Source organism: Mesoplodon bidens (genome assembly GCF_964165515.1).
Source record: "Mesoplodon bidens genome assembly, contig: HAP1_SCAFFOLD_146, whole genome shotgun sequence".
In the NCBI taxonomy this organism is placed as follows: domain Eukaryota; kingdom Metazoa; phylum Chordata; class Mammalia; order Artiodactyla; family Ziphiidae; genus Mesoplodon; species Mesoplodon bidens.
In genome coordinates, this window is record NW_027672719.1 from 1,027,893 (window position 1) to 1,052,987 (window position 25,095).

The window sequence follows — 25,095 nt, forward strand, 5'->3', positions numbered from 1 at the left end:
GCAGGGGACACGGGATCGAGCCCTGGTCCGGGAAGATCCCACATGCCGTGGAGCATGTAAGCCTGTGCGCCACAACTACTGAGCACTCGTGCCACAACTACTGAAGCCCGTGTGCTTAGAGCCCAGGCTCTGCAACAAGAGAAGGCACCACAATAAGCCTATGCACCGCAACAAAGACCCAACACACCAAAAATAAATAAATAAATAAAATTTATTTTTTAAAAAAGAAAAGAAATTTCATCCTTCTCCTTGTCACTTCCGTTTTGATCTATCAAAACAAGCTAGTTGGGCTTCCCTGGTGGTGCAGTGGTTGACAGTCCGCCTGCCGATGCAGGGGACGCAGGTTCGTGCCCCGGTCTGGGAAGATCCCACATGCTGCGGAGCGGCTGGGCCCGTGGGCCATGGCCACTGAGCCTGCACTTCCGGAGCGTGTGCTCCACAACGGGAGAGGCCACAACAGTGAGAAGCCCGCGTACAGCGAAAAAAAAAAACAAAAAACAAGCTAGCTCTTGTCCTGTCTACGGATTGCTTGACATTTATGCCCCAATAAACGTGTCCCTGTGGGAGTACTGAGGCCTGACATCTGAAAAATCACAGGGCAAAGGCCCACAGTGCACCTTGAGGTGGGAATGTCCGGGCCAATCAGAACAAGCAGTCTGGCCACATCAGACCAAGAGGGAGGGGGTTCTGGGCCCAGCTCTCTTTCCCGGCCTCTCGGGTACCTGCTCTGTGGAGGCCAAGGCCTGGCAGCTACTTTCGGGCCCTTACCAACGTTGCATTTGATGGAGAGCCTTCCGCACCCCACGTGTAGACCTAGACCCCTGGAGGGGGGCCCGCCCTTGAGGGGGCTCTGAGCCATGGACTTAGAGGGTGCTCACAGCAGCCATAGATAGAGCCGGCCTGTGGTGCTCCCACCCACGATTCCTGTATTTCCTTTATTTTTTTATTATTATTATTTTTTTTGTGGTACACATGCCTCTCACTGTTGTGGCCTCTCCCATTGCGGAGCACAGGCTCCGGATGCGCAAGCTCGGAGGCCATGGCCCACAGACCCAGCCGCACCGCGGCATGTGGGATCTTCCCGGACTGGGTCACGAACCCGCGTCACCTGCATCGGCAGGCGGACTGTCACCCACCTCGTCACCAGGGAAGCCCCTGTATTTCCTCTTAATAACAACCACACTGGCGTTTAAGTGAGCCTGGCAAGGCTTACAAATGCACACATAAAGATTACCAACTACCTTCCCCAGAGACGGACGAGGGAAGTTGAAGCTAAAACACACCGTGAGGGCTTCCCTGATGGCGCAGTGGTTGAGAGTCCGCATGCCGATGCAGGGGACACAGGTTCGTGCCCCGGTCCGGAAAGATACCACATGCTGTGGAGTGGCTCTGCCCGTGAGCCATGGCCGCTGAGCCTGCGCGTCCGGAGCCTGTGCTCCACAATGGGAGAGGCCACAACAGTGAGAGGCCCACATACCGCAAAAAACCCCCAAAATAAACCCAAAACAAAAGAAAAAAAACACCCCGTGGGTAGTCAGAGGAGAGGACCGTCATAGCTCATCCCCCGGTGCCGTGTGCCAGGCTTGATCTGAGCACTTGTACACATGTTAACTTATTAAAATACTTCTAACAATCCTATCAGGTTGGGACTACCATCACCCCACGTACAGACTGAACAAAAGTATCCTCCTTGTGTTCACAAAGCCCGTTAACTGGCAGAGACAGGACTTGAAGGCCACAGTCCGGCTCCCGAGTCCATGCCATGCTTTACAGCCTCCAACTTCTCACGCTCATTCCTAAAGCCACCTGGGAAGGAGGAACCAGGCAACTAAAGACTGGGTTTGAATCAGACTCCACGTCTGACCAGCCGCGTGATCCCGAGCAGGGGGCCTCGCCTCTCTGAGTCTCAACCTGGCTCCCTTGCAAAATGGGCACATTAATGGGAACGTCAGCCTTCAGCAACGCTGTGACTAGTATCAGGGTAGCATGTGTGAATGGGCTTTGTAAATTCTGGAGTGTTCTGTGAGGTATAAACTACCCTCTATTCTCATTAGAGGGAATTCATTTCATAACCTGCTCCCGGCTCTTGAACTTGGCTGTGCATCCAGTCAGTGCTGGATGATCTGGAACCAACAGCTGGTCTATTTATGGCTGAAAACCCACAGGTCATAGGAAGACAGCAGCACCGGAGCCCCTGGGTGGCCACAAAGATAAGGTTCGTGTCTTGAGGACTGATGTCATGGTGGTCACTGAAGGAACAGGCCCCTCCTGCCCCTTCCACTAGTAACAACTGAAAACCTTGGTTTCCCCAACACCCCGATCCAAGATCAGCCCGACTCTTTGCCCAACGTTGGAGAAGTACCGGCGTGTCCTGCAGGCCTGGCTGGCCCCCTCTGACTGTGTGTTGCCTCCTTCCACAGATCAATGCCCTACAGCAAGGCTACAACCAGGTGCTGAGCCAGACCCTGGAAATCACCTCCCTGAAGCACGAGGCCGAGAACTTAAGGAGGGAGGCCGCCATCACGTCAGGTGAGGCCCTTCTGCATTCAGGCCCCAGAGCTTCTGCCCTCCCCCTGCAGACATCACCAGTCAACCAGCACACCTGTGCCCGTGACCTGGGTGCAGCCTCAGGGATCACCCGTGTCGGTGCATTAGAGTTCTCCCTCAGTGGAGGTTTCTTGCCACCCAGTTCCGAGGGCAGGGCCTGGTAAATATTTGAGAGAATGGTATCTCTTGGCTACAAGGTCTCCTGAGCACTGGCCCCACCAGGGAGAACACAGGTCGCCTTGTGGCTTGGGTGGTTCCACAAAGCAGCCTGAGTGCAAACTAGAGCGTGGACAAAATGGGGTCACTCCTTTAAGGCACCCATTGTCTCACCCATTTCAGCCGAGTGCACTTGGGCCCAAGGGAAACCATTTTCTAATTTGATCAGAGGTGGTTCCCTGATAAAGGGCTTGGGTTGGGAGAGGGGCAGCCAACGCACAGCTGTAGCTGAGCTTTGATTCCCTGGATTCCTTCATTGCTTCAACATGTTTCTTGAGCTCCTTCAAGGTGTCAGGCCCCGTTCCAGGCTCCGGGGAGGGAGAGCCAAGCAAGACAGTCAGATTCCTGTACTCACAGATTTGGGAGGGGGTGACAGACAATAAAAGTAAACGGATGAATAAACAAGCCCACTTCAGAGAGCAGTGGTGCTGTGGAGAAAATAAACTGTGTGTCGTGGTGGCCAGTGCTTCAAGGCGGGGAGGCCAAGGGGGACCAGCTTAGTGGGTGTGCAACCATGGAACTCAGGTGGGACTTGAGCCCGTGGGCTGGAACTCGAACCCAGTCAGAACCCACTATCTTTTAATCGAGATCACGAATCTGGTCTCGGGACTTAATAAAGCTCAGGTTCTTTATGTCTCATCGCAGAAAGAATTCAGTGAGAGACAAAGTAAGAAGTGGATTTCTTTAGAGAGAAACACACTCCACAGACAGAGTGTGGGCCATCTCAGAAGGCTAGAGGCCCCCAAATATGGGGCAGTTAGTTTTTATGGGCTGGGTAATTTTATAGGCTAATGAGTGGGAGGATTGGGACAACTCTAATATTTTCGGGAAGGGGCGGGGATTTCCAGGCATTGGGCCACCACCCACTTTTTTTTTTTTTCTGTATGTGGGCCTCTCGCTGTTGTGGCCTCTCCCGTTGCGGAGCACAGGCTCCGGATGCGCAGGCTCAGCGGCCATGGCTCACGGGCCCATCTGCTCCACGGCATGTGGGATCTTCCCGGACCGGGGCACGAACCCATGTCCCCTGCATCGGCACTCGGAATCTCAACCACCGCGCCACCAGGGAAGCCCACCACCCACTTTTTGACCTTTATGGTCAGCCTCGGAACAGTCCTGGTGCTGGTGCGTGTGTCATTTTGCTAATGTATTACAATGAGCCTGTAATGAGGCTCCAGTTCCCCCTGGAATTCGAATCTTACGCCCCCTTGGACCTAGCCGATTCTAACCAGTTTATGCTGTATCCTCCACGGCTATGTCCTTCTTTTAGAGAGGACCTGTTTCAGGTGGGCAAGGACAAGCCAAGGGTAAGCGAGGCTGCGTGGAGTGAACAGGGGATCGTGGGGCTGGGCAGGGTCGGGGGGTCTGGGTTATTATTCCAAGGGTCTTGGGAATCCAGTGGAGTTTTTTAAGCCGAAACTGACATGTCTAGAGACCTGAAGAGGAGGGACCACTCACAGACGAGGGGAGGGAGAGAAGCAGGTGACAGGGAGGAGACAGTGAGCCTCGGAGGGGCACATCACTCTGAAGGCAGCCAGCGCGTAGCAGGAAACATGCCCACAACTGTAGAAGCCAGGCACAGCACTGAGTCGCACGTGAATCCCCATCTCTGTATGAATCTGTGCTTTTCTTCTGCCTCACTCTGCAACTTAATCACACCCAGCCCCACCCACTGCTGCCCCCAGGTCTCTGCTTATGCTCCTCCCTCACTTGGGATGTCCTCAGATATTTTCTGAGCACCTCCCCCAGGCTAGGTGCTGTCCTGGGCACCAGGAATGTAAGGATGAACTCGCTGGTCCTCACCTTCCTCCCGTATGTCAGCCAGTGAAACCTCATCCAAGCATCAAGCCTGTCTCAGATCCCACCTTCTCCGATCAGGGAATCGGACAGACCTGGGTTGGGATAATGCTTGAGATGGGCTGGACCCACTCAAAGTGTGGCAAGCCCCAGAGGGATTTCCAAGTAACTGAACTGTGTCCTGGAGGCAAAGCTCATTTTTAAAATGAAATTCTGGAGCATTTTGTGCTTTATTTCATAGACATTCTTGATTGAAACCTACCACTAAAACTGGGCCTGATGTTCTTTCAAGAAAAGAACCGTAGGAGATAACCCAATACCAATGCATTTATGCACCCTTCTTCCCACTTTTATTCAAAATGATACTACAATGCAAGAGGGAAGAGATATGGGGAGATATGTATATGCATAACTGATTCACTTGGTTATAAAGCAGAAACTAACACACCATTGTAAAGCAATTATACTCCAATAAAGATGTTTAAAAAAATGATACTACAGTAATGGAGTAGTTATCTATTGCTGCATAAAAAGTTACCCCAAAATGTAATGGATAAATCCCCAACTAATATTGATTATCTCACCCAGTATCTGTAGTTCAGGGATTTGAGAGGGGGGTGACTTAGTTCTCATGAGTTGCAGTCAAGATGTCGGCTGGGGCATAAGTCATGTCATCTAAAGCCTCGGGGGGAGCCGGAGGATCCCCCTTCAGAATGGCTGCTCATGTGGCTATTGGCTGGAGGCCTTAGTCCCTGAGCACACATGCTTCTCTCTAGGGCTGCTTGAGTGTCCTCACAACACAGCAGTTGGCTTCCCCCAGAGTGAGTGATTCGAGAGAGAGCAAAGGGGAGGCCACTGTCTTTTATGACTCAGCCTGAGAGGAAACAGTCCGTCATTTCCACAGTATCATATTGGTTACCCATGGCAGCCCTATCCAGGGTGGGAGGGGCTACACAAGGCATGAATTCTAGGTGGTAGGGATCATTGGGTCCATTTTGGAAGCTGGCTGCCGAGAAAAATAATAGGCTCCCTGTAACAAACATAATTTAGCCACTTTGTGTTCTTGGGACATGCCACATCATTTGACCCTTACAATAACTCTGTGTGGGACAGACAGTGGGAGGTGAAATAGCTTGTCTAAGACCACCAAGCTAATAAGTGGTAGAGAGGGGTCCAAACTCAGAGGACTGTGAAACCAACCACCCCATCAATAGTGTCCAGCAGTGCCCTCTGCCACACGCCCGTCTCCTGGCCTCTGGAGAAGAATTCCTGGACCTTCCCTGTGCTGGGCCTTTGTTCCCCAGGTCCATGGTGTGGCCTCTCCTCCCAGGTTTGCCCGGCCTGTGCCCACAAGGGGCCCCCAAAGTCTTCTCCTCTCGCTGGTGCTGACTGCCCCTCATTCTCACTGAAGCCTCAAACCCTGTTCCGTGGACTTTGCTCTCATTCCCATTCCTGCTCTGGGACCCTTGGAAAAAGCCTCCCCAGTCCTAGGAGGGCACCGGTGGTGGCCCGGGCTTGGAAAGTCTTGTCCAAATGTTGGCTGACAGCCATGGTGTTGCCAATAATCCTTCCTGCCTCTTTGACCTCCATGAGTCTTTTGTTTTGGTTTGGTTTGGTTCTTTTACAGAGATGGTGTCATCTTTGCAAAGAGACGTGTTAGTAAAGGATGGTCAAGTTCAACAACTACAACAGGAGGTGAATCAACTGAAAAGTGAGAACAAAGGAAAGGATCACCAGCTCGAAGCCCTCAGCTCCAGAGTGAGTGTCGGGTCATCAGCAAATTGTAGCTGTGAAAAGCAGACACAGTGGAGTCACATGACACACGGTGGTGAGATGAGGCCAGTGCCCAAGGACACAGGGAGGGTAGCTGCTGGGCAGGTGGCCAACTTCTCTGAAGCCTTTCAAAGGACAGTGTGTATGTGGCTCAGAAGAAGCATAATAGATTTTCAAATCCAGCAAACATTTTCTAACCCCTATTATAAATGCGTTTGTTTAATCCCAGCAACAAACCCACCTATGAGCATATACTGCCAGTACAAAGTTTAACATTAAACAGAATACGATCTCTCTGTGAGCAAGGATGACCACACGGCTGCATTATGGTCCCAGCACCACTGGTTCTCATAAGTGTCTTCAAAGCAGAACGTTTGAAGATCCAGATGCAAACACGCAGACTCTCATTTCTTCCTTAGACTTTAGTGTGTAGAATGCCTCTATGGAAGATGAACGTGGTAGGCAAGCAAAGAGCTTTTTACATGTAACTTTGACTATTTGCAAATCTTGCCTTCAATGCTAACTTTAGAATCCTGACTCTAGAGGATAAGATTTCTCAGTATTTGCATGATGTGCCTGTTTCTGTGAGTCAAGGTAAAACCTCAAAGCTTTCATCTCAGGTGGCAACTCAGAGATTCCCAGAGGCTACCCGATAGCTAGGTCTGCATGGGGGTGGGGTGAGAACAGATCTTGAGGTTCCAAGGAAAAGGCACAGTAAGTAATACCTGGTACGTAGTACCATACCCAGTTTGGAGCTGGTGAAAGGCACTGCACGAGCTTTGGGATCAGACAGACCAGGGTCCCATCCCAGAGCTTTCTTTCATTGTAACTTATTTGGCCTCCATTTCCCGATCTGTGAAATGGGGATGACAAAATGGTTTTCCGAGAAGTGGGAGGCTGGTTTTCGTCGTGCTCTTCTGCCTCTGCCCGAGGTCGGCTGCCTGGCCAAGCCCTCTGCATTCGTTTCTCCCAAGCAGAGTGTATTCCCAGGCATGTGCTATAGCTGTTTAATGTGGTGTGTGTGTGTGTGTGTGTGTTGGGGACGGGAAGGGGATGCAGAGCTGGTGCTAAGTAGAAGGAATCTGCAAAGACAGCACCTGCTTGGCTCTTCTACCTCCTGAAGTGCATTTGGATGATTTATGTCCCCGTTTCACCTTCCTCGTTGACCTCGGAATGAGGTCCCTTCTCCTCTAGACTGTGCTGGCCAATAGCACAAGGGCTCGTCACCACCAAGGGTACTGCTCTTGTGAACATTTGAGATGCCTTTTTTTTAATAACATACATCATGTGTGTTAATTTTAGAAAAATAGGTAGATGACATTGAGAAGAAAAAATAAAAAGAGAGGAGAGGAAATGCTACCTTGAGAAATCAGTGTTAATATTTTCATGTATGTTCTTCTAGTCTTATTTCTATATATTGCCTAGAAATCAATCAATCAATCATTTTATAGTTAATTTATACTATGCACATTTTTAAAATTTTTCAATACTTACTGTTTTCCCGTGCTAATAAATCAACGCTCTTATCATTCGTCTTAAAAGCTACATACTTTCTCCTGGATGTATCCAGTGTTATAAAGTGGTCTGCTGTTGTAAACAACACTTGGGTTTTTTCCTCTTTTTTTTTTTTCTTCCACTGTTACTGACAATTCTGTGAAGAGCATCCTTGAAACTACAGATTTACTTATTTCTCCAGTCATTGTCCTTAAGGTACATTCCTAAAGTGGGAATTGCTGGGTCAGAAGAAGGCACATCCATCCTTATGCCCTTAATGCCTGTTGCCAAGCCGCCCTCAGGCAAGACAGCCCCGTTTACCCCTCCACACCAGTCGGGGCAGTTGTTTCTTTGAGATGCAACCTGCACAAAAGCCCTAAGATGGACCCCAGCTCACTGGCTCGGCCCCCTGCACCCTCACCGGTCACAGCGTGAAAACATCCCAATTCCTGCACCCTAAGTACCCAGACTCTACAAAGCTGGATTTCCCCTGCAGTGAAGTTTGCTGGCTTTTGAAGAGGAACTTAGATGCTCTATTCCTCAGAACTCAGGAGAGGGGTGAACTGGGAAGGACTGTAGGATCCCGTGCTCCCATCACACAATTGGTCTCGCCTCTCAGAATTCAGAGGTGTGATTGGGTTATACAGCAAGAAACACTCCTGGGCGTGAACACAGGTACTTGGGACCCCCAGCCAAGCCCCCGTGGCCTTGTCCTTTTTCTCCACAGTGCTCAGTGCTGAAAGAAGAGTTACAGAAGGAAGATGCCAAGAAGGAGAAGTGGGAAGCCCAAGAGAACGAGTTAAAACTCTGCAAAACCGTGCGTTGAACCTCCTGACCCCTAGGTGTCCACTGAAAGCCTAGATTGTGGCCTTGAGGGTTTTGGAGGGGTTCCTTGGCCCATTAGCTAGCACAAGCTCTGGGGCTTTCTGGGTGTTTGTCTGTTAATGTAGTCTCCTAATTCTTTGGTTTGCTGGCCTCAAAGAGATGGGTGAAAAGACCATGGAAAACACACTCTCCCCAGATTTTCTGGGCAGTTGGCTCAAGGCCCCTCATCAGGTTTCCCCTGGGGAAAGGGACGGGAGGTGGCCACCGTATGCTGCTAGAAATTCAACGTGGCCCCTACCCCTGGACTTGTGATGCCCAGACTTTCATGATCCACTGTCACAAGTTTTAGCACAGCCCTGAGCACTGTTATTAACACAACTCTTCTTGAAGTATTTTTGCTTAAATACATTCAATTTTACAACAATTCATAAAACCAAAATAAAAAGCAAATGTATCACTGGCCTTGTATGGAAGGTGAACATAAAAATGAATACAATGAAAAGATGACCACTAAATGTAAATGTTCACCCCCTGTACCGGCCCGAACCCTCGTGCACATCACCAGGCATACGTTTTCCATCCGTTGGGAAGGACGGTGCCTGGGACGGGGGCAGGAGACGTGTGTTCTTCTCTCTGTCAGGAGCACACTTCTCTGCCTCAAATGAGAAAAAAGAAAAATGTCATTGTTCTTTTCTTCCAAACTGTGCCCATTGTGTCTTCCAAACAGCCCTTATTTAGATTGAACTCAAAAATGTGCCCCAAGGAAAGAGACTCTAATGAGTGGATAGGTATCTTGTACTGTTTAATCCAGGATCCATGCTGATCTTCAAAAGAAACTCAAATTTTCCCTCACCCAGCCCTTTCATTGCATCCATTGAAAGAAAGTCTACTTTGCCTCAAAGATGTGGAATTGTCCCCCAAGGGAAGGAGTTAAGCGAATCCCAGACTAGGTTTCTGCCTAAATGAACCGGATGAAATGAGTTGTGAAGTTGACTTCCCTGTTGTTGGAACTCTTTCAGCAAATCCATGACATGGAAAAAGAAATGAGGAAGCTCAGGGTGGAGCTGAAAAGGAGCAGTACCGAGCAGAGCCTGATCTCTATGACGCTGTGGGAAAAGAGCAAGGTATGGCAGGGACAGGTCAGCCTGGGAACCACTCTGGGGCAAGCACTCCACCTGCATCATCTCTGTTCATCCTCACAATGACCCCATGCGGTCTATACTGGTATTCACCCCACTTTACAGTCGGGAAAACTGAGGCTCACAGAGGTGAAGGAAGTTATCCAAGTTCACTTGCATAAAGTAGTTGTGGCAGAACTTGAATCCAGGTCTGCCTGACTCCAAAGCTCCTGTGTGTAACCACTACCCTAGACTGCCTTCAGATCTTAATTGTCAAATTATCTAAGAAAGAATTGATCCATTAAATCAAGTTTGCCAATGATGTTGTTCCAACTTAAATTCTCATATTGATTTTTTTTGTCTTTTTGTTCCATCATTGAGAATGTTTTTAAAAATCTCAACATGTTTGTCATTTGTGTGTTTCTTCTTTTAATATGAACGATGTTTGCTTTATATATTTTGAGGCTGTGTTACTAGGTGCATATGAATTTAGAATCCTAATACTTCCTGTAGAGCAAAACTTTAGATCATCATGAAATGTCCCTTTTCATCTCTACTAGTGTTTCTCCCTTAACGTCTCCTTTGTCATTTAGCTTCATCACTGGCTTTCTGTTGGTTAGAGTTTTCATACCATATCTTTTTCATATGTTCTCTGTCAATTTTTGTCTTAAGGTTTAGACATATGCCTTCAAATAGCGTATCATTTTTACAAAATCCAGTTTGACAATCTTTGACTTTTAGTCCATTTATATTATGTAATTACTCATTTACTGGGGTTTAAATCTACCTTCTTGCTCAATACCAGTTGTACCATCTGTGCTATATTCCTTTTTCTCTCCTTTCTTGCCTCCTTCTGAGTGGATGGTTTTCTCTTATTCCACTTTCGCCCTCTATTAGCTTGGAAATATTTCACTTTTTTACTATTCTTTTAGTAATAGTAAGACAATAGCATTCATCCTTGACTCACCAAAATCACACATTAATTAAGTTTTTCACTCTTCTACTATTCTCTTAGTAGTCATCCTGAAGACTACAATATGCATTCTTTTTTTTTTTTTTTGCGGTACGCGGGCCTCTCACTGTTGTGCCCTCTCCCGTAGTGGAGCACAGGCTCCGGATGCACAGGCTGAGCGGCCATGGCTCACGGGCCCAGCCGCTCCGTGGCATGTGGGATCCTCCCGGACCGGAACACGAACCCATGTCCCCTGCATCGGCAGGCGGACTCTCAACCACTGCGCCACCAGGGAAGCCCTGCATTCTTAACTTCCCAAGAGGCAATAGTAGTTGATAATTATGCCCTTCTCCTTGACAGTGCAATGAGTTTCAAACACCTTAACTTCACTTACCCCCTCCAGATTTATAAGCCATTGCTGTCATTTTCTAAACTCCTCTTGATAGTTAAAACCCCACAAGACATTATTAGTGTTTTGCTATAGTCAGTATCATATCCACACATTACCCTTACTGTTGCTTGTCTTTTCTGCATCTCTGATCACCCACCTGGGTTCATTTTTCTTGTGTCTGAAGAATACCCTTTAATGTTTTCCCTCATTGTGGCTCTGCTGATGACAAATTCTCAAATGTGCCTGTGTGTCTGTCTGGAGATGTATATTTAACCTTCATTCTTAAAACACATTTGACTGCGTATTGAATTCTACAATGGCAATTCTTTTCTTTCAGCACATTAGATACAGCATTAGATATGTCACTATTGTCTTGTGGCTCCTATTATTTCTATTTAGAAGTCATCTGTAAGCCTAACTGTTGTACCTTTGCATAATCTGTCTTTTTCTCCAGTTGCTTTTAAGATTGTCTTTTCCCTTGATTTCCAGCAGTTTTATTATGGTTTATCTAGGTGTGGATTCAGTTTTATATACCTCGTTGAGTTCGTAGGGGCTTCTTGAATCCCTGGCTTGGTGTTTTGCCTTAGTTCAGGTGCTTGGGCTCTGTACCACACAGGCAGTGGGGAGCTCCTAAGGCTCCTGAACAAGTGGCTGATGCAATGACATTCGTGGACAGTAATCAGGGTGAAAATGATAGTTACAATTTCTCACGTACTAGGCGTTACCTTGAACATTTCATCTCTTCATCTTCACAACAGTGCTGTGATCTAGAAATCATCCTCTCCATTTTACAGATGAGAAAGTCAAGGCTACTAGTTACTAGTAAAGTAACTAGCCCAATGGCACAGTCGGTTTTGTCTGACTCCAGGTTCGTCTGACTTCAGTTACCCTGGCGTAGCAAACAGCCACATGCTACTGTTTACACTGAAATTAATGAAAATTAACTAAAATTTTTAGTTCAGTTCCTCCGTCACATCATCCCCATTTCGAGTGCTCGATCCCCAGATGTGGCTGGTGGCTGCCGTATTAGACAACACAGCCTCGCTCAGAGTACCTGTACCGTTGCAGAAAGTTCTGTTGGACAGAGCTGCCTTACAGCTGGGTAACTCTCACAGTACCGTTAAGATTGCACTGGAAGAAACTAAACTCGAGGCGAGAAGGCCACTTGTCACAGTCCAGCTTTCATGTGAGAGGGGTTGGAGGACAGGCATGAGACCCCCGAGTGTGAGAGAGGGAGCGGGGCGGCTGTTGAAGGTGACTCTGAGGCTTGGGGACGGGAACGGGGGCTGTTCATGCAGAACACAGATAAGGGCAGAGTCCAAGGCTGGACTTGGCTTTTGCAGCATATGAAAAAGGCTGCTGACATAGAAGTCAGAGCATGTTTAGACCTGGGAGAAAACTAAGGCCCAGAGAGCTTAGATGACTTTTCCAGGGTAATGGAGCTGGGTAGAGGCTCTTCCACTGGACCACACTGCTCAGAAGAAAGCTCTTAAGGGCTTGTCTGGGTCTTTTATTACATCCCTGTGATCCCCCTCTTCAGATCCCTAAAAAAGCAGCCTGTGAATTTGTTTCAGCACAAAAACTTTCCATTTATTTACGAGAGTTTGCCTCATTTCCTGTTAGTGCCAGGGCCCAGGGCTCAGCAGGTGCATCCAAGAACTGAGCAGCTGCGAGGCCTACACTGGCCAGCCAAGGGTAGCGTGGAGCACGTCCAAGCTTACCGCGTGTTGACTGTTACCCAAGCAAGGGGGGAAAAGTAGGCAAGGTTCTCCACTTTAAAGGCCTTCCTTTTCAGGCTGCAATTCTTAATAGACATTGCTTTGGCAAGCCTCCAGAGAGGTTACCACCAGTGAGTGTGCTCAAAGTGGTAACGACAAACAGTTATGATAATAAACACAATCATACTATTTCCAAGTACCCATCACGAGTTATTAGAACGAGACTGTACGGCGGACATTGCCGTCCACCTTTCATAGGTTACAACAGTACTTAACACACTCACAGAGCCCTTAAGCACTATTCCAAACATTGAATCCCCACAATAACTCTATGCAGTGATACTAGTATCATCATCCCCAATTGACAGATGAGGACACTGAGTCACGGAGCAGTGAAATAACTTTCCGAGTGTCGTACGGCTTGTTAGGGACCGAGCTGGGATGGGAGTGTGCGGTAGAACATAGTTGAGCCCCGGGTGCAGAGCTCATCCCTTTCCCTTAGGGGGCAACTCCCTGTGAGTTTGCCTCCACCCTGTGCATGCCTGTGACCCCGGCTGCTGGTCTGCAGCTGTCACTACCCCTCAGGGACTCCCCCACTGCCATTAGCAGCCCCCCCAGAAGAGTTTCCCCAGAGGGCATGATGATCACATTAGCAGCAAGCCCTCGGTTTCATCATCCTTTCAGGTTGAAGAGAAGCTTCGGGAGGATTCCAGAAGGAAATTGCTTCAGCTGCAAGAAATGAGGAACAGAGAAAACCTCATTAAAGCCAATTTGGAAAGGGCAGTAGGTCAGGTAGGCATGCTGCAGAGCCCCTTCACGGGCCCGTGCTCTCCACGGAATCCCGCACCCAAGCGGCCGGCAGGGATGAATGAGGAGGAAGACGGCCTGCCTTATTTCACCCGCTTATTTTCTATACGAAGAAGTGTCTAGAAAGATCTAGAGCTGAGATTCTATCCATATCTAGAGTCTGAGCTCTTAACCACGATGCTCTACTACTTCGCTATTAGTTACTAAGCTAAGCATCATTTTTCTGTGTTTTGAAGAAAGTTTCGTGAACCTTTGTCCCGCCCCCAAAGGTAGTGGAAATGACTCCTGTGTTAGTCCTGTCGCCCATCAGCTGCAGTTCCCCTTCCCCTCATTTCAGATGCAGATCAACAGTTCTCAGGAAACTCGGCAGCATCTGGCAGAGAAGGAGAAGCTGACCGAGGAAAGGCTACAGCAAGACGAGAAGCTGAAAGCCAGAGTCAAGCGGCTAATGGAAGAGAAATCGGTAAGGTGGTCCCCGTCCTTCTCTTTACTACTGGAAACTGATGAAATGGGCTTTCCTATGAGAAACAGAGGGCACGTACTTAGATGGAGGAATCTCAGCAACTCCTTGTTGGGAACTAAATTAATTAAAGAGGGTGAATGATGTAGGAGGAATTAACATGAAGCTTGAATCCTAAAACTCAGAGATCAACTTGAATATCAACTTGAAGAGGCAAGGTTATTGAAATGTCTAGAAATGGTACTTTGTTTATATACCGCAGCTGATTTTATTGATACAAATCCCAGTCGTTACTGCGGGTCCTGGTTTGTGTCTAAGTGTGTGCAAGACCAACCAATAGTATTTCAGTCTTTCTCTTCATGCATATCAGGGGAAACACATGGCCAAAACGGCTACTTACTTTTCCAGAAACCAGCCAATTAGAGGATACTTTACAGTGGCACCTCTCAACTCAAAGGTGTCCACGGATCATATGGGGATGTTGTTGAAATGCAGATTCTGACTCAGCAGGTCTCGGGTGGGGGGAGCCTGGGATTCTGCATTTCTGAACAGCTCCCAGCTGGTACCAATAGCACAGCTCTGCAGACTACATTTTCAGCCACAAAGTCATAGAAGAAGGTTTTCCCCAAGTTGGCCGATAAGAACCACCTGGGGCTTCCCTGGTGGCGCAGTGGTTGAGAGTCCGCCTGCCGATGCAGGGGACACCGGTTCATGCCTCGGTCCGGGAGGATCCCACATGCCGCGGAGCGGCTGGGCCTGTGAGCCATGGCCACTGAGCCTGCGTGTCCGGAGCCTGTGCTCCGCAACCGGAGAGGCCACAAGAGTGAGAGGCCCGAGTAACGCAAAAAAAAAAAAAAAAAAAAAAAAGGCGGCTCCAGGGACTTCCCTGGCGGTCCAGTTGTTAAGACTGTGTGCTTCCGCTGCAGGGGGCGCGGTTTCGATCCCTGGTCAGGGAACTAAGATCCCACATGCCGCATGGTGCCGGCAAAAAAAAAAAAGCCCCTCCAGGAGCAAATCTGATGTGATTGTTCAGAGATGAGACCAGAATGAGAACAAGTGGAAACCCCAGCTTAGAAGAGCATTAGAAGAACAAGAGAAAGAAAACGTGGGGAGGGAACACAGGGGGGATCTCTTATTTACAGTGATGCTAAGTCGGTAGGAAAGTTGGAAATCTTCCTAGATGTGACTTTGCATTCGAAATGAAATTTTTAAATTCCTTCTCTGCTGAAGCCCTGTAATGATATTTTCCAAGGTACTGAGTAAGTGACAGGGTTTCTGCTAATCCATGATTTGTTCATGTTTCTTCAAATACAAGAGAGGGAGGTTGTGATCAGTGATAAAGCTGCTGTCCTCACCATTCTGGCCACAGGAGCAGTCCTTCAGTGATCTAGGGGCCAAGTGCAAAGCGTCCCGACATGAGGAAGTCATTCAGTGTCAGAAAAAGGCTTTATCTGAGCTTCGTGCACGAATTAAAGAACTTGAGAAGGCCTGCTTGTCAAGTAAGTTTCCTCCTGCCTAGTCACCCCCTCTGTGCTGAGAACCGTGGACCCCAGACTTGAGGGTTCACTTTAGGGACTAACCAATTTGCCAGGACCACCATCTTCTATCCCCATCATTTCATAACTAAAAAAACAGAGTTATAAAAAAAGATGGGCAGGAAAAAAAAATAGATGGGTAGGCATGAGCTCAGAGTCAAGAGCAGGCCTTGATATTAAATAAACAGGATTTCATGAAAAACTCAGAACCTTGTCCCTCTTTTTCTTATTTCACTGTGGCCCAGTGAAAACTTTTTCATAGACGGATGCTGTGCAAGGACCAACCTTGGGGAACTTCCCAGGATAAATACCCTGTTTAGAGGGAATAGGGCTTTCAAGAAGCCAAGCTTGCTGCTGGGTGGAGCCCTGGGCTAGGACACAGAAGCCTGGGTTCAAGTCCATCCTCACACCTGTGGCCGAAGGTTCCCCCTCAGTGCCCCCGCCCTGGGAGGCTGCAGCCTCATATGAGCTGTGTGGCCTTGGACAAGTCATTTCACCTCTCTGGGCCTCGATGCCTCCCCTGCCAAGGGAGGATGGTGAGCTAATTAGTACTGGCCTGTGGTAAGTGTCCAGTAAATAGCAGCTGTGACTTTTACATGCAGTAACTTCTTCCTGAGCCTTTCTTTTGAGTGTAAACTTTTTTCTTTTATAGATCACAAGGACCACATGGATGGATCATTTCTAGACTTAAAGACCCTCGGAATGGAAAAAAATGTTCGGAAAATATTGGATGTAAAACCTGACTTGCCAACTTTTTTAAGAGTAGAGATCGGAACGGTAACCAAAGAAACTTTGTCTCTGCTTTGACTGACACGTGGGGAGGGTGGGCATGAGGACAGACACTAGCCGTGTGCCCTGGCACCACTGTATACATCATTGGTTCGAGGCCAGGTCCTCCCTGATGGGCTGGCACCTGTATGGACTGGTCGGTGCCTGGCCGTAATAGTGATCCAATGTTTGAATAGAAAGGCTGCTTCCCATCATGTACAGCATGATATAGCATTGCACTGATGCTGGCCAGGTCAATCTCTGGGCCCTCCTTTTCACTTCACATGTTATATTCTGCAGAAAATATCCAACAAGCTAATGTACAACATTATGTCATGAGCTTGCCTAACATTTGCTTTTTGCTATAAACTGAAAAACATGAACACATAAAGGGCAGCAGAAGGGAGCCATGATGATTAAGAAGACACAAGTTCTAGAATCAGAGACCTGTGTCCTAATCCCAGCTCTGCAAGCTCTGTGACCTTGGGCAGGCTCCTAACCTTTCTGGGACTTCATTTCCCAGCTGTAAAATGATGATGGAAAAATTAAAGGAGATCATCATGTAAAGTGATTATCCCAGTGCCTAGCTCATAGCGAGCACTTTAATAGATGATAGTTATTATTGTCAAACAGTATTTAAAGAGTATTATCCAAGAAAACCTTCCTTTCTTAGGGAGCATAGTTTGTGTTTTCCAGGATTTTCAGAAGTAATTTGATTGTTAGGTTGAAGGTGCCGTGTATCCTAAATGGATGTTTGATCAGGTGTTTGACTGACACATGACAATGGACAGCTCAGGTCAGCGTGGCTTGCTGCGGCAGCTAGTCTAAACCAGCTTTTGGAAAACATAATAAAGCCATCCTCTCTGTACCAGCATTTTCTCCTACAATTTTTCTAGACATTTGCTCACACGTCTAGAGATGTGAGTCTTCAGAAACGTGTTGGTCTTCCTGGTAAAATCGAATCTTCCTTCTCTGAGGTTGGGAGTAGAGGGACCATCTCCAGGTGGGGAGCTCAGCTGGATCTCACGTCCTGATGGTCCTGCTTCCAAGATTGACCTTCCCCTTGGCAACAAGCCCTCATCCCACCACTGACACCACAGAGCAGGAAACCTCCCAACTCTCAATCCTCCAAGGTTGGCAGTAATTAAAGGAAAGAGCAGGAGGAAGAATAGCTGACATCTGTGAACTGCTTACTGTGTGCCAGGCGTTGAGCTCAGCCGGCTCCATGCCTTATGTCATTTAACCATCGTAGCAGCCTTGTGTCATAGTTACTATTATTGTCCCCATTTAACAAATAAGAAAAAGTAAGGCTTCAGGAGGTCAAGTACCTCACCCAAGGTCACAGAATAATGATTGAAGACACACCAGGGGTGTGTCCCTGGTGGTGTGTCTGCGAGCCTGCAGAGACCGGGTGGGGACTGTGTGCTTGGATCCTGTAGCCCAGGCTCTTCCTTAGTGACCCTTCCCTCAGGAAAAGAGGGGGCGTCTGGAGAGGTACAGAGGATGCAGCTCAGGGTAGCTGAAGACACTGAACAGCATCTCAGGTTCTTTTTGCAGCAGATCTGCCCGGTTTATTGTCATCTTCAGATACCCTCTTTTATTCTCATCTCCATAGGTACATAGACAAATATGTATACTCTTATCTATCACAGTCACTTTGGGGGCATTTATATTTTTGTAGTTGTTTTGTTTTTAATCTCAGAGGGTTTCAGGGTAGTGCCAACAAATGCTAGGGCTAAGAGAGGCTCATGGCAAGCATTAAAAGCCAATTTATTTTTTAAGGAGGCTTGTTATGGTTATTTGTAGTCGTTCAGATCAGGTCCCCTATTCAGTCTGGTGGCCTTTCCATGCAGTCAGTTGGGCTTCCAGCAGCCAGCTGGCTGGTTGGGGTCTTAGGGAGATGCAGCTGCAAACACTATCTGCATTGTCTCTGGAAAGGGTCTGAAGGGATGCCCACCCACCAGGTTCCAGAGCTAGGAGAAGGTTGGGCCGAATTTTGTGAGGGTATGGTTTCTGCTGCACAGAAATGAGATTCCTTTAGTAAAAAGGAGGGAGGCCATTTTCCACTTAACCTTCATTCGTTCATTCAACAAACATGACCACTATGCACCACTCGGTGACAGGTGCCATGCTGGGCACAAGGAGGGAGATAGTGAGCAAAAGCCACATGGTCTCCATTTTTCTGGAGCTTGTCTTCTCAACATCAGCGGTACTGATTTTTTGAGCCAGGTAACTCTTTGTTTGGGAGACTGCCCTATGCATCATGGGGTGTTTAGCAGCATCCTTGTCCTCTACCCACTAGACGCCAGCAGCAATTATGACAACTACAAATGTGTCCAGGCATTGCTAAATGTCCTGGAGGGGGTAGGGTGGACAGAGTCACCCCCGGTTGAGAACCACTGGCCTAAAGGGAAGACAGACGAGACAGTGGCCAAAGAACGGCACAAGTGATGCATCATTTCAAAGGCAGTTGTGCTCTGAAGGGGTAGGAGCACAGTCATAAAGAAAGCAGTTCACAGAGTCAGAGTGAATTTAAAACCAACTCTCTTGGCATGGACATATATACACACACACGCTACCAAAGGTAAAATAGATAGCTAGTGGGAAGCAGCTGCATCGCACAGGGAGAGCAGGTCGTTGCTGTGTGTCTACCTAGAGGGGTGGGATAGGGAGGGTGGGAGGGAGATGCAAGAGGCAGGGGATATGGTGATATATGGATACGTATAGCTGATTCACTTTTTGATACAGCAGAAACTAACACACCATTGTAATGCAATTATACTCCAATAAAGATGTTAAAAAAATTAACTCTCTCAAATTATTCTTTAGTAACTTTCCAGTTCTTCCATTATTCTTTGGGTTATTATTCTGGATGTAGAAAATCATAATGGAATGCCAAGAGAGTTTTTCTTCTTTTTTTTAATTTCAGCCTCAAAATGGCCTTTCCAGCCCAGGGTCCATCATGGTCTCTGAGAAGTCAGGGAAAATGGATGTGGCTGACGCTTTAGATCTCAGTGAAAACCTGGTAGGTATACCCAGCATCAGTCCCCTCCTGTCCAAACCTGTGTGCCCTGCAGATAGTTTAAATATCAACTCCACATACATGTTTAGTTGTTACAGTAGCTCCACGAGACCCATCTCCTTTCCCAGCATGGGCTGGAAATTGCAGAGCCCAATTCCTTGGAAGACTGGGTAGTAAGAATGAATGTTTATGTCTGTTGTCATTCCCCCTCCCCCACCCCAATTCTCAAAAAGGCATAGTGTAAATGGATGCGGGGGAAAATGAAAGTCGTACTAAAAACCCCAAATGCACTCATTTGCAAAGCATGTGTTTCTTCTCTGCAACTGCAGAAAATGAATGAAACAGAGTTAGATGTTTGCCTCCTCAAAGTGGCCACCAGCGGTCTTGGGCCAGGCCTCTTACCTGAGAAATGCTTTCTCGTAGTACATGGATATGAGCAAAACCCTCGGGACTTTGATGAACATCAAAGATATGTCAGGTCACGTGTCCATGAAACACCTCTCCCGAAAAGAGAGGGAGAGAGTCTACCAGCTTCGACAAAGAGACCTGTACCTGGTGTTTGATAAGATCACCCTACTCAAGAACCAGCTGCAGAGAAAAGAAGAGCTTTTGAGACGATACAAGGAGGACATTGAACAGCTCAAGTATGGCCAGTGTCCCCGGCAAAAGGCCCAGGCCTCCATTCTCCAGGCTAAACCTCGGTGCAGCTGCAGACCCATAGGGACCAGGACAAGAGGACAGAGGCCTGGGTTTGGAGGGGGGAGGCGGGATGGTGACTCAGGGCCTTATGGACCCAAGTCTCTGGGCAAGAAAGCAGCAGTTAAAGTACCCTACTGTTAAGGAATAAGGTGCACCTTTTATAAATGTGTCTGATGTTTCACCATGTGTGTGCTTTTCGTAATTCCACCCTATTTTCAGTGGTATCCGTTCCCCCACCCTCTCTGGGAAATTGGGAGGGGCTGGTAGCATAACCGTTGCCCCCTTCGTGCTGCACGTCCACAGCCAATGGGCTATTTATTCTGCCCTCTAGTCCCCACATCTTCAGCCTTCCCCCCACTTGTAAGGAAACCGCGAAGCCAGGCATATATGGAAGTGTTCTGAGGATCTCCCAGGTCGGTAGCATTGGTGGTGAGTGAGAAAGCTGAGGAGAAAAGAGACTTTGTCTCTCCTGTGTGCTCAGGCAGAGCAAAGTGTCGGTTCAGATGTACCAGTCACAGGTGGCAAAGCTGAAGGACGACATCTCCAAAGAGGCCGAAGAAAAGGCGCTGCTGAAGGAGGCCCTGGCGCACATGGAAGAGAGGCTGCACCAGGAGAAGAGGGTCACCAGGGCGATCAGGCAGCAGAAGGTGAGAGGTCCCTCCTCGGAGCAGAGCCTCTGAGGCTGCCCCTCAGCTCCCTTTAGAAACAGCCAACTGAGGCCCCAGTGGGATCCAGGCAGCAAAGAATGCATTCACTCTTTGCAAAGGAAGGTGGCAGAATAGCTTTAGCATTAGGCAGACTTAGGTTTAGACTCTTGTTCTGCCATTTACTGTGTGACTTCAGGCAGCATTTTTTTTTAACATCTTTATTGGAGTATAATTGCTTTACAGTGTTGTGTTCATTTCTGCTGTGTAACAAAGTGAATCAGCTATATGCATACGTATATCCTCAGATCCCTCGCTCTTGTGTCTCCCTCCCACCCTCCTTATCCCACCCATCTAGGTGGTCACCAGGCACTGAGCTGATCTCCCTGTGCTATGCAGCTGCTTCCCACTAGCTATCTATTTTATGTTTCGTAGTGTATATATGTCAATGCCACTCTCTCACTTCGTCTCAGCTTACCCTTCCCCCTCCCCATGTCCTCAAGTCCATTCTCTACCTCTGTGTCTTTATTCCTGGCTGCCCCTAGGTTCATCAGAACCTTGTTTTGTTTTTTTTTTTTAGATTCCATATATATGTGTTAGATTAACCTCTCTGAGACTCATAGTCTAGCTTGCCTCTATTTTTTTAAACTTTCTTTTTTTTTAATTTAATTTTTATTTTATATTGGAGTATAGTTGATTTGCAGAGTTGTGTTAGTTTCAGGTGTACAGCAAAGTGATTCAGTTATACATACACATATATCTATTCTTTTTCAGATTCTTTTCCCATATAAGTTATTACAGAATATTGAGTAGAGTTCCCTGTGCTATACAGTAAGTCCTTGTTGATTACATATTTTATGTATAATAGTGTGCATATGTTAATCCCAAACTCCTAATATGTCCCTCCCCAACACATTTCCACTTTGGTAACCATAAGTTTGTTTTCAAAGTCTGTGAGTCTGTTTCTGTTTTGTAAATAAGCACATTTGTATTATTTTGTTTAGATTCCATACATAAGTGATATCAAATGATATTTGTCTTTGTCTGACTTACTTCACATAGTATGATAGTCTCTAGGTCCATCCATGTTGCTGCAAATGGCATTACTTCATTCTTTTTTATGGCAGAGTAGTATTCCACTGTATATTTGTACCACATCTTCTTTATCCACTCCTCCATCGACATTTAGGCTACTTCCATGTCCTGGCTGTTGTGAACAGTGCTTTCTGAGACTCATAGTCTAGCTCGTCTGTATTTTTTTAACTTTTGATAATTCGTGTATTTTATTTTGTTCTTTCTATCCAGATAACTATTTTTTCCACCAGTTTTATTGAGACATAATTGACACACAGCACTGTACTGAGTTTAAGGGTGTCCAGCGTCATGATCTGACTTCCCTACCTCCTGCAATGATGACCACAATCAGTTGAGTGAACAGCCCGAGTGTTTTCAAAGGCGGCGATTCTGACTGTCATTGTTCTGCCAGGTGCCAGGGATACACCGAGGAATAAGCTCTCTGAGAATAAAGATCTGGGTTTGCTCTTCTGAGTAGCCAGAATAGTACTCCAGTCTTTCTGACTTGGGGCTGTGTATTTGTACACGCATGCTTGCGTGTATGTGTGTACATGTGAGTATGTGCTGTGTGTTGGCATGTGTGTGTATTTGTATGTGTGTGTTTGTTGCCTGCATGAGCTCTAAGGAGGCCAAGGTCATAGAAGGGTGCCCTTCTGCTCAACCAGGAGGTGATGGTCAGATAGTTCCTTGCAGAAGCTTGCCCCCCATCCTGCGAACCTTCCAGGCAATAGGTCTCCAGACAGCAGGCTCTCTGGCTTAGAGCCCCAGAAATGAAAAGTGGCTGTCCTGCTCTGAGGGAGCCTGGATGAAGTGTTTCCAGTGCTCACTGCTGTGAATTAAACATCACAGACCTTAGTCTGCATATGTCATGGGGCTGCCTCAGGCAGAGGACAGTTTCCTTTCACACCAAGCAATGCCAGGGAGAGCTGGGCCAGTGACAGAGTTGTGACTTTCCCTTTGATGTGCCCTCTGCAGAGCTCACCCCTCCCCGAAGTGCCCCCCCCCGCCCCCAGGGCTTGGCAGACTAGGCCCCAAAGCAGAGACACCAGACCACAGAATGGGACAGCGAAGGGCCCAAAAAAGGCCATTGTCATGTACTGAAAACCTGAGGATTTACATAATCAGGCTTCACATGCTTTATTCCTGGGCTGCCTCATTCACACGCATGGCAAGGGACATGCCTGCCTGTTTGGCGCTAGACATCCCTCAGCCGAGAAGGGTCTGAAATGGCCAAGTTGAACCTGTGTCAGGGTCCCCAGAAGAGCTACAGCTAGTAGCTTTCAAATTCGTGGAATTCACAACTGGGGGAAAGACTTACCAAGAGGCAGGCACCTGCTCCACACCGCACATGCTTCATCTCTCCCATCAACCCGCAAGGGATGCTGGCAAGTGTCGTCCCCTTAGAGAGAGGGGAAAGCTGATTTGACAGAGGGTACCCTTCCCTGGCTACTAAGTGGCAGAAACAGGATTTCCTCCCCACCTGCTGCCCTCCCCCGCCCAGGTTCACTTTTCCACACCCCTTCCTTCTGTGTCTCCCTTACCAGGGTGGCCCCCTTGGATACCTCGCACCATTGCTCCTGGGGGTTTCACTCCAGGACTCAGGTTTGCATTTCAGGCTTGTTGTTAATATGTTGTCAGAAATCCCTGTTTGTCAGGAAGAAAACAATATTACATTTTATGTTTTGCTGGATCCTAAAGGGCACTTGTATACATCTGTCTTGGCATCCGTTCCTTCCAGGGAGTAGATCTTCGTTGTCTTTAAGCAGAAATGAACAGAAAGTAGAATTCCTCTTTTCTAAGTTTTACACTTAGTATTTTCACAAGGAGCCTTAGTTTTTTAGCCTCCTGTATAAAACTTTGAAACTCTTCACCCGTTCACAGAGGTGGCAAGGTTGAAGCACTGAGATGAAATGACACATCTTAAGCTTCAGAATTGCCCCCCCCCAAAAAAATGGAGTTTGTAGTTTTAATGTTTGACCATCTCTTCACCAAGCAGACCTTTCAAGAATCAAAAGTCCTATTTCCACACTAATATCTCTGGCTGTGAAAATGAGACTTGGTATAAGATGCTGGGCCTTCACAGCGAACTGGGCCTGTGGCTCTGTCCATGTGGCAGAGGGACGGGAACCGCGGCCCAGGCCGTGCTCACTCGAATCCACTTCCCACATCACTCGAGAAGCCGGCAGTGTCTCTCAGAGTTCAGAGGCCAGATTTGGAGTCAAACAAATAGGGGTCAAGCCCCACCGCTGCCCCGAATGACCCTGAGTAAGTGGCTTGACCTCTGTATCACAGGTTCCTCAACAAAAGCAACCAAAACTGTTAGCAAGGGGCCTACTGCATGGGGCAGCGGGAGGGTTAAATGGCAAAATGCCTGCAGTGCCTGGCACATCACAAGCCCCGTTTCTAAGGGGGAAGAATAGGCAGCTCATGGATGGGTGGGGACTCCTCTAATTCTTTCAGGGAGCTTCCAGCCAGCCGACGCCTTCCCCGGTCCTCCCAAAGCCTCCAGCTCTTATGGGACGCGCTCTTCTCTTTGGTGAATACAACTAGGGCCACGGCCAAGAAAGGACCCAGATACTTTTTGTGAATGGGTAAGGCTGGGATTTTCAAGAGGGAATTTTTAAATGCACAGAAGTTGCCACTTGGGAAGCACGCAAGCCCTTTCTTAGGGCTTGAAGTGTAAGAAAGGCTGAAGGGCACCGGCTGCTTCTGGCAGGAGAAGCCGCTCAGCTCTCCTGCCAATCAAATTTCCAGCCAATCAAGTCCTGGCTAGCGGCGTGACCACTGCTTTGCCTTGTGGTCTCAGCCAGGAAAACCCCCTAACCTTCCCTCTGCTTAATTAGCTCAGATCCCTCTTCTTTAAGATGAGAATAAAAATGGCACCTAGCTCGTAGCCTTCCCAATGGGAGCTTGTATACAAAACCCTTAGCACATAGGACCACAAAGCATTCACCCTCTCCTACCATCGTCATTATCCTCACTATTCTCTTTAACTCACTATCTTCCAAGATTTCCTTGGGCCCAGGTATTCTCAAGATTCTGGCTTCCTCCGTGCCACTTGTGTGTTTTGTTTGTTTGTTACTTTGTTTGTTTTTGCGGTACGCAGGCCTCTCACTGTTGTGGCCTCTCCCGTTGCGGAGCACAGGCTCCGGACGCGCAGGCTCAGCGGCCATGGCTCACGGGCCAGCTGCTCAGCGGCATGTGGGATCCTCCTGGACCGGGACACGAACCCGTGTCCCCTGCATCGGCAAGTCGACT

At 47.8% G+C, this 25,095-nt stretch overlaps 2 protein-coding genes across 2 annotated transcripts in view; both read left to right on the forward strand.

Annotated features, from left to right (window-relative positions):
* LOC308609766 (forkhead-associated domain-containing protein 1-like) overlaps positions 1-13,758 on the forward strand; it is a gene marked incomplete at its 3' end in the record, with an annotated part of 72,494 nt that extends 58,736 nt beyond the window's left edge. The window contains exons 6-10 of the mRNA XM_081259063.1: positions 2,421-2,529; positions 6,185-6,315; positions 8,552-8,641; positions 9,669-9,773; positions 13,513-13,758. Of these exons, the coding sequence (XP_081115189.1) occupies positions 2,421-2,529; positions 6,185-6,315; positions 8,552-8,641; positions 9,669-9,773; positions 13,513-13,758 (681 nt within the window). The remainder of the gene's footprint in view (positions 1-2,420; positions 2,530-6,184; positions 6,316-8,551; positions 8,642-9,668; positions 9,774-13,512) is intronic.
* LOC308609763 (forkhead-associated domain-containing protein 1-like) overlaps positions 1-25,095 on the forward strand; it is a 200,206-nt gene that overhangs the window by 170,660 nt on the left and 4,451 nt on the right. The window lies entirely within an intron of this gene.